The sequence below is a fragment of the Carcharodon carcharias genome, chromosome 2 (assembly GCF_017639515.1).
Source record: "Carcharodon carcharias isolate sCarCar2 chromosome 2, sCarCar2.pri, whole genome shotgun sequence".
NCBI classification, from domain to species: domain Eukaryota; kingdom Metazoa; phylum Chordata; class Chondrichthyes; order Lamniformes; family Lamnidae; genus Carcharodon; species Carcharodon carcharias.
In genome coordinates, this window is record NC_054468.1 from 216,104,821 (window position 1) to 216,117,164 (window position 12,344).

Below are 12,344 nucleotides of genomic sequence, written 5' to 3' on the forward strand. Positions count from 1 at the left end.
TACCCTCTCATTAGCCAATTTGATCAGAGAAAAATCAATTTAGAATCCTTCATTTCTACCTCTTTCTCCTTATCTACCACCACTGATAGATCCTTCTGGTCCGCTTCCCTGTCAAAGTACTTTTAAAGCATATTTACATAACAATACCCTGTGCTTCTTTGTTCTATCTGGAGTATGTATTAAATAATTTACTTCACTCAGTTTCTTTTCAATCCGGTAAGGCCCACTAAACCTGGCCTTTAACAAGTCGCTCAGTACTAGTAACAAAACTTTTTCCCCAACAACAAAACTACTAGCTGTGGATCTCCTATCTGCCTTCACTTTCATCACTTGCTGTGATATCTTTAAATGTTCCCTAGCTAACTCTCATGCTCTGCACAATCTTTCTCTGGAATTAGATACATAATCTAGGAGAGTAGGTTCCGAATTTTGACCCACCAATTTCTCATGAATCAATTTCAGTGGTCCGCTTACCTCAAGACCATAGACTAAAGGACTGAATCCAGTCGATACATTAGGAACATCCTTAATAGCAAATAACAAGAATTGAATTCCCCGATCCTAATCCTGTGGATAGTCCTGACTATACGCCCTCATCATAGTTTTGAATGTTTGATGCCATCTTTCCAAAGCCCCTAATAACTCAGGATGATAAGCTGTTGGCTTAAACTGTTTTATCCCCAAAGTGTTCATTACTTCCTTAAACAGCTGTGACATGAAATTTGAACCCTGATTTGATTGTATTTCTTTTGGTAATCCATATCTTGTTAAAAAAATGTAGTCAACTCTTCCACAATTCTCTTTGTGGTAACATTTCTCAAAGGTATCGCTTTAAGAGACAGATCCGTTATTGTCAGTAAGTACTGATTTCCACTTTTAATCTTAGGGAAAGGTCCTATAGAACTAATCATGACCCTAGTAAAAGGTTCTTCAAATGCTTGAATTAGAATTGAAGGTGCTGGCTTAATCACTGCTTGTGGTTTCCCTATCACCTGACGTGTTTAACTACATCGCTATGCAGCCTAGGCCAAAAAAATATTTTTGAATTTTTGCCCATGTCTTTCTGATTCCTAAATGTCTCCCCCATTGGAATTTCATGAGATATTCTCAGTATCTCATTTCTGTACCCATATGGTATAAAAATCTGATGTACTTTCATCCAGTTTTCATTGCTGAAACCTGATACTGCCGCCACTTTGTCAACAACACATTACCCTTAAGATAATAACGTCCTGGAATTCATTCTGCCTGTTTCTGAGTAAGCTGTCTGATACAACTGTTTTATTTGTGGATTCTTTTTCTTTAAGCCTACCAATTGCCTTGAGCTAAATACGTCAGCAGCATCCTCCTCCTTCTTTCTTCCTGAACAATCTTGTCAAATAAAGTGTCAGCTAATTAAATTTCAAAACCTTTTCCCTGCCTTTTAACTTCCTCTTCTTCCTGTTTCAGTCTGTGAGCTTGTTACCACACAATGTGAAAACAATCCAGGATGCTCTTTCTGCAACATTTATGTTGAAAACACCTCTACAGTCTGCTGAACTACCATAGGCATCACAATCATCTGTGACCCAGCTATATCATTACCTAAAATAAATTGAACCCCTGCAATGCGCAATTTTTCCACTACAACAATCACTTCACCTGTTTTCCACTTAATCTTTAAATTTACCTTCCACAATTGTGTAGGTTTAGCACTTCTTATCACCTGTTCCTGCAATACCGCCTCTGAACAACAAATATCACTATCCAACAACATTAAGGATTGACTAGCCCCTGTGTCTCTTAACATATTAATACCTTTACTTACTCCACCCTGTATACATGGAAAGACTTCCCCTTCATATACAAAATCTTTAAACATTTCGGCAACCTGCTCCTCAGAACTCCCTTTGGTAAATTGGGAACACGGATTCTTCCTGTTTAACCTGTACACAAACCACTGGTTTTTCCTGTGCCTGAATCTCAACCCACAGTACTTTTACTTCCAGAACCTTTCTGCATCCCAATAATTCCAACAGATTTTCCCTGTAATTTCCAACACACTGACTTCATGTGCCCAACTTTATTAGGATGGAAACACCTCAATTTTTGAATGTCACTTCTACCCTCAGCACCTTCCTTTTTAGTCCAAGAAAAAACTTCCTGGGAGCTTCCACCTACTCCTCTTCCCTGACTACCTACCTTCCTTTCACTTTCCCACTTTCTATCCTTCTCTGATCTAAAAGGGTGACAAAAGAAAGGTTTAGATTATGAGCTAACTCATAATTATCAGCTATCTCTGCTGCTTGCCTTACAGAATCAATCCTCTATTCCTCCTCAAGAGTTCTCACTATCGAAGGAATTGAATCTTTAAATTCTTCCAAAAGAATTACCTGTCTAAGAGCTGCATATGTTGTCTCTATCTTTAATGCCTGTATCATGGTCAAAATTACTTTGTTTTGCTTTCTCAAACTCAATATAAGTTTGTCCAGGCTGTTTTCTTACGCTCTTAAATTTCTGCCCTTATGCCTCAGGAACCAACTCATATGCACTCAAAATAGCCTTTTTTTAACCACATCATAATCCACTGTTATTTCTTCTGACAGTGAAGCGTAAACCTCATGTGCTCTACCCACTAACCTAGATTGTAACAGCAATGCCCAGTTTTCTTGTGGCCATTTCATCTGTTTAGCTATCTTCTCAAATGAAATAAATAATGCCTCCACATCTGTTTCTTCAAACTTCGGAGGAGCTTGCACAAATTTAAACATTTCCCCACTGGGATTTAGGTTAATGGTTTTTTCATCATCAGAACTTTGCTCAGCATCTGATATCTCTTTTTCCCTTTTTCTGCTGCCTCTAGCCCTTTCAATTCCAATTCTTTTTCTTTTGCCTCCAATTCAAGCTTTTTCAGTTTCTTTGCTTGTTCAAATTCAAGCTTCTTCATTTCTCACTGAAGCTTCATTACCTCCAGCTGTGACTCACCAGTGTCAGGTATCAGTTCCAATTTCAAATGCTATGCTATCACTTCAACTATGTCTGGCTTCCTTTACTCCTACAGGTAACCTCAGCTGCAGCTTATCCGCTAACTCTGATAACTTAGCCTTATATACTTTTCGTAACCCAATCAGAATTGTATCTTCTACTTCCAAAACTGTCCTAGCCAGGGATACAGCCATTTTTGCCATTTCACCACTTTAATTCTCACGCCAAATTCTGAATTCAGATTGCTTCTCGTACTCGTAACCTTAAGATTCATCAACTCCAAACCAATCAAGGACTTTCAATGATCCTGGACGAGCCCCCAGTTTGTTATTATGCAACAGATGATATATGCTACATATGATCAAGCTATCACAACGGTTTTGTAATGTGTATTTATTTCAAGATGCATGCCCTGAATTCAGAAGTAATAAGTCCACCAAGACTTCAGAGATTTTTTTAGAAAAGTAAATTAAACATTTATTAACAAAAGAAAAGATTTCAAGCACACTCATAGGTCTACAAATTACTACTAGAATAACTCCTAAAACCCCTAATTAATCTGGCTTCCAGTTATACCCCTGTAAATGCAACAGTTAAAAAAGAAATAGATTTTAAACAGATCTAAGCAAGTCAACACAATACTCTGGACAGCAGAATTCAGAGTGGCTTTTCCCAGCTTCGGTTTCTGTAGACAGCAGGCTTAATGCACAAATACTGGAGGCTCCTCCTCACTCTTCTGTTAGATCTTACAATGCCTTCCCTGACACACAGCCTCATTCTCCTTTATACGTGTTTCTCCCTTTTAATGTAAATTCCGTTATTCCCATATGTCTTTGGAACTTTACCTTTCTCATAATATAAATCTTTTTGTGGTGCTTATATTGTCAGTAAGCTTTGGGAAAAATAAACACACTGCTTGGCCTAGCTTCTCTGGCTAGGTGTAAATATCCTACCATCTCTTTGAAATTCAAACTGTCCTGATTTTTCTAAAAGTGCAAATTCCCCTCACCTTACACTCTAAGACTTCAGCCATGTTTACGTATTTAGCATTTCAAACTTAGCTTTTTTTGCTGAATCAAAGCCTCCAGACCAGCTGTCTCCAATTCAATAAGATCACGCACACACGCAGAAACCATCCAAACTCTACTATTAACCTACTGTTACAATAAATCACCATAATATTATGAGAATTATTATACTTTCATGACAAGTTTCAAACTGAGGTTCCCAGACTCTCAGGGTTTGTCTGGGGGAGTGGGGGAAACGGTCAATTCAGTTAAAAAGGATTGATTTCCTAGTGTCCTCCTCTGATGATTATCTTCTGGATACTAGTTCAGAAAGTCCCCGAAAATGGCAACATCTGCTAGAGTCTACCCACGCACAAAAGTCTGTCAAACATTGCCGTTACACACATGCTGGCAGCCCTCCAGTAGCTCACCCAAGGGGCCATTCTTCATCTTTAAAACAGTCAATTCAGACAGGAGCATCACTGCTGAGCCGAGTCCTCTCGCCATCCTAAGCTGCTCATTGCACACATTCAAGCATGGACCCAACGTGATGGTTAGCAGGGAAAGCTGGCTAACTTCCAACCTGCCAGGTTAATTCAAGTGCCCCATAAAGTACACTACTAATTGAAGGCAGACCACATACCAGGTCTGGGTGCTTCCTGGTTTGCGTGCCCAGTACTGCACCTAATGACACATTGATTTATTGAGCAATCGGGGAAGCTCCATTACCATTTACAAGTAAAATCTATATTGAATCCCACCTTCTTTCTCCCTTTAGATAAGTCAGATTCCCATATACAGTAGCCTGAGACAAAGTCTTCTTAACTGACATGCTTTATTGCCGCAGATTTTCTTTGGATAAAAAGCCTGGGAGCAGGTTAATGGTCTTTTCACCTGTTACAGACCTGTTTCCTGGACAACCCTCTCAGGTTCCAGTTGATAACACACTTGTGGCTGCCACATGGAGCAATGCTCATGCATCGTTGACATCCAGGCTTAACTGCAGCACATGACAACTTCTTCGGCAAGTCGGTCCTGACACCCAGCATTATGGCTGCTCTGCAGGGGTCTCTGTACTAAACCTGAAGGAGTTGAATGAAGAAGAAAGATGCACCACTCATCTTGTGGGAATTTCTTTATTTTTCAGATCTTTTGCGTTCTCCATGTACAATAATCGACAGAACCATTCTCACAGGTGTTGTAAAGTATTGTTTTGCGTTGAGGGTGGGGTTCGTGATTAGCTAGTTGCAATTTAGCTTAAGGCCAGAGCAAAGCACCATAGTTTAGGAACTTTATACTTAGGAGACCGTTTGTTGTATTGTCTATCATGACTGCTTCATATTTATGTGTTGAGCACTTTGTTTCCTGTCAAAATTGTCTATACCGCAGTGGGCAAAAGATGCAAATTGTTTCAAGAAGATCATATCTAGGTGATAATCAAGTTCCACAACACATTACATTCACTTTCCTTTTCTTATTTTCTCCTGTGGGGACTCATTCTTTAACACCTTGACAAGTACACAATCTTCCTATGATTACTGTTCAGTCTATTTCCCTGTTCTGCTATTAGAGCACTAAGTTAAGGGGTAGGACTAGAAAAGTTTGGACGTTTCAGCCTTGCTGTTCTTTTAAACTTTGAAGTGTGACATCTGCAGTGCAACTGACTGAAAACACAAATACTTCTGCGCACGTGCAGAATGTATACAACACACATGCACACACATAAATAAGTGCGTATATGCGCATGCTCATATATTTACAGCATGTCTTATTTGGTGTTTCAGGTATGTAACCATTCACCAGGTAGATAAATGCCTCTGATAATTGAATTATAGAACGTGCAACACATGAGGTCATACAATCTCTGGCAAAGTTGGCTCTTCAGTTGGAGTTATCTAATCTTAATGCCATTTCTCTGCCCTTTTGTTGTATCGTTTTATACTTTTCCTTGATAAATTCACATTTAAAATATTATTGTACAGCCTCAGTAGCTACTTGTGGTAATGTTCCATGTTCCTTGTTCCATTAATGTCTCAATAAATCTTTCAGATTTTTATCGATGATCCTATCGTGTCCCCTTGTCACGAATTCACCAATCAGTCGAAATAGTCGTTCACTACTTAACCTCTCAAAACCTTTTGAAAACCTTTTTGTAGACCCCCATTTAACCTTTGCTGTTCAAGTAAATAAGCCTACTTGGAGCTTTTTGAGCTTTATTTCCATATCTCTAACCTCTCGTTCTTAATCATATTCCAGTGAATCTTCCATGATTTTAACACCCTTTCTATAATGAGGTGATCAGAATTACATGCACTGCTTCAACTAATTTGTCTAATCCTAGGTTTTATTAGTGCTCCTTGTTTTTAGGGCAAAGATCCCAAGATATCAAACTTAGAGTCCCATTTATCTTTTTCAGGCCTTTTTTACCAGCATTCTCATCTTTCAAGATGCAACGATCTGGAACTCTTGATCTTGTTGCCCCTTTCAGCGTCAATTAACTTCCTTTTGCTATGTTTTTCTCCTGCAAAATGTGCTAGATTACATTTCTTTGTATCTAACTGCCACCTCAGTAGTTGAACACATCATTAATTGTTGCTTTCATAAATGTTAAAATTTTGTTTCCACAGCACAGACTTTCAGAAGAACAACCCTGTTCATAAGCTGACTGAAGAGGAGTTGTTGGCATTTACCTCAGTAAGTACTGCAGTCTCTTAATCTTTCTCCTTTCAGGCTGCGTTCCCTCTTCACTTGAGATTCTTCCTGAACAAACAGTGGCTGAAACTTTTCCAGCCCTTTTCCACGTTATGTTTCCCTGTTGGGTGGATCCCCCTAATTTACTAGAGTTGGTGGAATCTGAAGAATGTGTGCGAGTCGAAAGTCTGAGCACTGCACAGACAAAAACCGAAAAGAAGTAATTATATTTTTAATGAAATCGGCAGTGCCTTTGCAAACTAACATTTCTAGTCATTGTTGCACTGTTTAATGCTTCTTTTCTCTGGTTATAGATTGTTAGAGGGATCAAATTTGTTTTTTTTTAAACGGCTTTGTTGTGGAGTGAGATCAGAGCAGCTCCCACTATCTGAGGTTTGGGTCTCAATTCATTCTCTGTGTTATTAGTGGGTGTCATGAGAGATTATTTCTATCCTACAAAACAAACATTGATTTCATGTTCGAGGAAAGATCTCATGACCCCAATTTCAAGTTCTCATGAGTCATGCAGTGTGGTCCAGGAAGTTACTCTTTGTTCTAGGATTCTACCCTCAGATATTTATCTTTTTTTTCCCTCATATTGCAACTCGGGGGAGGTTGTAGAAGAAATCTTCTGGTGTGAAAAAAGAAATGGGTGTAGATGAAGGCCATTCAGCCCTTCAAGCTTGTTCTGTCATATTTTAAGATCATAGCTAATCTTCTACCTCAACTCTATCATCCTGCACTATCCCCATTTCCCTTGATTCCTTTAGTATCCAAAATTCTGTCCATCATGTCTTGGATTTACTCAACGACTGAACATCCACAACCCTCTGAGGTAAAGAGTTCCAAACATTTACAACTCTTTAAGTGAAAAAATAGAGTCACAGATTGACATGTTGCACTCTCAGGTTTGTAGTTGTATTGCCGCTATGAACATTTTTGCCCCTAAAATGGCAATTCTAATGAATATTTCAATTGTTAAAAGAACAAAAAAAAAATGTTAAATTGGTTTATTTTTCAATTCTGGATATGGAATGTTTTTCATTTTTTAAATCTGTTTGTATTGCATTCAGTGGAGATTGTAGGCGGCCTTCTCAGGACTTTTCCTATTCACATCTCACGAAGGCCATTAGGAGGCATGTGACATGATTACTTTCTCCATTTTTACTCTATCCACAACTTGTGGTCAAGATCAAGGCCTCACTTGAGGGGGGACTTGGCTCCCTGTGGCATGCATATTGGTAATTCTGTAACTCCAGACATACTATACTCTGAGATTGCTATGCTCTTCCAAACCTGGCCTTGGAAACATCCCTGATTTTCTTTGGCCCATCACTGGTGACCGTGCCTTCAGCTGCCTAGGCCCTAAACTCTAAGAGTCAGCCTGTTATCCTTTAAGATACTCCATAAAACCTACCTCTTTGACCAAACTTCTGGTCACCTATTCTATTACTTGCTTATGTGAGTCAGTGTCAAATTTTATTTGACACTGCCCCGAGAAGTGTCTTAAGAGGTTTTAATGCATTAGAGGCATTATATAAGTGCAAGTTATCGTCGTACTACCACACATTTCAAGAGTAATTTTTCTAGGCACTGTACTCTGTGCATTTATTTTCTATTAGTGTCACCCTCAGTTCAAGCATGAGGATATTGGATATTATGGACTGTACAATCATACTTTGAAAGTAGCCACAAACTCTGTTAAGATGGCTGCAAATTAGCATCTGACTATAGACTTTTAAACTGTGGTTGCTGTTTGTTTCTGTGGCCAATATTTACTTAAACATGGACCTGAATAAGGGTACCTGTGAAGTTTAAACATCTCATTGTTAAGGATGAACAAGTGTTTGAGGAATAAGGAATCTCAAGATTGTTGGCCTCAGTGTGCCATATTGAACAAAGACTATTTGACCTCAAGTTGGGACAGAGATAAGAATGAATAACCATTATCGACTGCTATTGTATTTGGTCTGGACCCCAGAAGTGTCAGCCATGTGACTGAAATTAACTGTCAGGGACTGCAGCATAATACAACCTGAAAAACAAATCTGTGAGAGAACCATCTGAAATAGCTGAAAGTCTTCTAATGCAGCCACAGTACTGTACTTTTTCCAGTTTCCAAGTCTATCTGAGAACCAACCTCCTGGCTATTCGCCTACAAGAGGCCTCATGAGAATCCTTTGTTTCTAAAAGACCTTCACTCCAACTAAAGTATCAACTTGACCAAGAAGACATCGGGCCTGCATCAATATAAAGACTGAGTTAGAAATTCCATTTTTATGATTATGGCTTTAATGTCATCTGTATCTAACCTTTTGCATGTGTGATAGTGTCAATGAGACAAGTGATTGAGACACTGCATTTCAAACATCCAGGGCAAGTGTGTGGTCATAAATAACTTTCTTTATCTTTTATAAAACACCTGCTGCTGGACTTTATTTTAAACTAGGAAAAATCACTTTGGATAAGGAAATACACACACCTTACACACAAACGTTCTGATTACGGACTGGAAGGGACTCCACAAATCCCAATTTGGGCTATAACAATTATGTAGAGTAGGAATGTATTAATCTTGTTTCTTCTAATCGTTATTGCAATTGAGCAAGTGCAGCCGAAGGCCCTTATGTTTATTTTTCTTGCTTGCAAGTTGAAAAAAATTGTCTTTCATAGGATTGGCGTGACAACGTTCTTGGTGAAATCTGCTTCCTATAATCTCTCATCCTGATACTTTTTGCTAAACTGAAAGTACTGCACTTGATGGGTGGAATTTATTTCAGACGATGGGGGTTTCACCTGGTGGACAGAGAGCCAGCAAGAGCCTGGCATCACCACTTTTGGGGAAGGCCGCCCTATTAACTGCCAGTCAGGCACTTCAGCGGACAGTGGTGGGCCTTCCTAGAATCAAGCAACTCAGGTGTGGAAATCCTGCCCCTCCCCCGAGAGCTGCCGGTCAATTAGAGGCCGGCAGCTCATTGCCATCAGCACCACTGGGGAGTGACAAAGCTGCAGCAGTGCACCCATCAGAGGCCCAGGACCAGAGAGGGACTCGGGCCACAGGCGAGTGAGGGCAGGAAGGGGACTGCGAAGAGGGGGTCACTGGCCCAGGAAGGGGACTGTGGAGAGGGGATCACTGGCGCAGGAAGGGGACTGCAGAGATGGGGTCATTGGCTAGGGGTTGCCAGGGGAGTGACTCTCTGTGATGGTGCCTCGTTCCCAATGCTGGTTCCCTTGATCAGGCACTGAGTGACTGACAACGAGGGGCACCTCCTTCACCACCACCCCGAGAGCCCACAAGCAAACCCAGATTTACTTATCTGATTTCCCGTGTGGTGACTGCCCTGCCCCCGCTGTTGTTTGAAAATCCATGGTAGCAGGATGAGCTCCTTAAGTGGGGATTATTTGCCCTTTTAAAGCTGAAACGGCATCAGGACAGGTGGAATGTCCATGAGCCTTCCTGCCTCAGATTTAATTGGGGCAAAGCCAGCAAGGCAGTGTGGTTCTCTCTCTTCCCCCCAAATCCTGGCACATTCCCTGCATCTCCCCCCCCCCCACCCAATTAAATGCATCCCCACCGCCAAACTTGCTTCGGGGAAAGGAATTAAGTTCTGCATGATGCAAAGAAGTCCTGATACAATTGTACAGGGTTTTGCCGAGACCACATCTGGAATATTGTGTGCAGTTTTGGCCTCCACATTTAACAATGGGTATACTTGCATTGGAGGTGGTATAGCGAAAATTCACCAACTTGGTCCCTGGGATGATTGGGCCTGCTGCTTAGCAATTAATACTTAATTGGCCGTTGATACGGTGGGTCTTCCCTAAAGGAGATGATGCCGGGCTCTTGCTGGCTCTCCATCTGCTAGGTGAAACCCCCATTGCCTGAAAAAAATTCTGCCCATTAAGTGCAGCACTATGATGAAAGGCTGAATAAATTGGGCCTTTATTCTCTGGAGTTCAGAAGAATGAGAGATGATCTCATTGAAACATACAAGATTCTGATGGGGCTTGATATGCCTGTCTCTTTATGGGGTATGTGGAACATTCCTTGTTGCAGTCCTACTCCGGCCCCCTTCCACAACTCTTTCTCCGGTACATCGATGATTACTTCGGTGCCGCTTCATGCTCTCGTCGGGACTTGGAAAAATTTATTAATTTTGCTTCCAATCTCCACCCCTCCATCATTTTCACGTGGTCCATCTCTGACACTTCTCTTCCCTTCCTTGACCTCTCTGTCTCAATTTCTGGTGATAGACTGTCCACCAATATCCATTACAAACCCACCGACTCCCACAGCTATCTCGACTACAGCTCCTCACACCCCGCTTCCTGTAAGGACTCCATCCCATTCTCTCAGTTCCTTCGCCTCCGTCGCATCTGTTCCGATGATGCTACGTTCAAAAACAGTTCCTCTGACATGTCCTCCTTCTTCCTTAACCGAGGTTTTCCACCCACGGTCGTTGACAGGGCCCTCAACCGTGTCCGGCCCATCTCCCGCACATCCGCCCTCACGCCTTTTCCTCCCTCCCAGAAACATGATAGGGTCCCCCTTGTCCTCACTTATCACCCCACCAGCCTCCGCATTCAAAGGATCATCCTCCGCCATTTCCGCCAACTCCAGCATGATGCCACCACCAAACACATCTTCCCTTCACCCCCCTTATCGGCATTCCATAGGGATCGCTCCCTCCGGGACACCCTGGTCCACTCCTCCATCACCCCCTACTCCTCAACCCCCTCCTATGGCACCACCCCATGCCCACGCAAAAGATGCAACACCTGCCCCTTCACTTCCTCTCTCCTCACCGTCCAAGGACCCAAACACTCCTTTCAAGTGAAGCAGCATTTCACTTGCATTTCCCCCAACTTAGTCTACTGCATTCGTTGCTCCCAATGTGGTCTCCTTTACATTGGAGAGACCAAACGTAAACTGGGCGACCGCTTTGCAGAACACCTGCGGTCTGTCCGCAAGAATGACCCAAACCTCCCTGTCGCTTGCCATTTTAACACTCCACCCTGCTCTCTTGCCCACATGTCTGTCCTTGGCTTGCTGCATTGTTCCAGTGAAGCCCAACGCAAACTGGAGGAACAACACCTCATCTTCCGACTAGGGACTTTACAGCCTTCCGGACTGAATATTGAATTCAACAACTTTAGGTCGTGAGCTCCCTACCCCATCCCCACCCCCTTTCTGTTTCCCCCTTCCCCCGTTTTTTTTCCAATAAATTATAAAGATTTTCCTTTTCCCACCTATTTCCATTATAAAAAAAAAAACCCCACTAGAGCTATACCTTGAGTGCCCTACCATCCATTCTTAATTAGCACATTCGTTTAGATAATATCACCAACTTTAACTTTAACACCTATGTGTTCTATTGTACTATTGTCGTTGACATCTTTTGATGATCTGCTTCTATCACTGCTTGTTTGTCCCTACAACCACACCCCCCCCCCACCTCTCTCTCTCTATCTCTCCGCCCCCCACACACACACCTTAAACCAGCTTATATTTCAACTCTTTCTTGGACTCGAACTCAAGTTCTGTCGAAGAGTCATGAGGACTCGAAACGTCAACTCTTTTCTTCTCCGCCGATGCTGCCAGACCTGCTGAGTTTTTCCAGGTAATTCTGTTTTTGTTTTGGATACTGAGAGATTGTTTCGGGGAGTCTAAAACACAGTGGC

At 41.6% G+C, this 12,344-nt stretch overlaps 1 protein-coding gene across 1 annotated transcript in view; it reads left to right on the plus strand.

The window, feature by feature from the left end:
* Positions 1–12,344, plus strand: part of ttc27 (tetratricopeptide repeat domain 27) — a 243,222-nt gene that overhangs the window by 113,823 nt on the left and 117,055 nt on the right. The window contains exon 11 of the mRNA XM_041207509.1: positions 6,599–6,665. Within this exon, the coding sequence (XP_041063443.1) occupies positions 6,599–6,665 (67 nt within the window). The remainder of the gene's footprint in view (positions 1–6,598; positions 6,666–12,344) is intronic.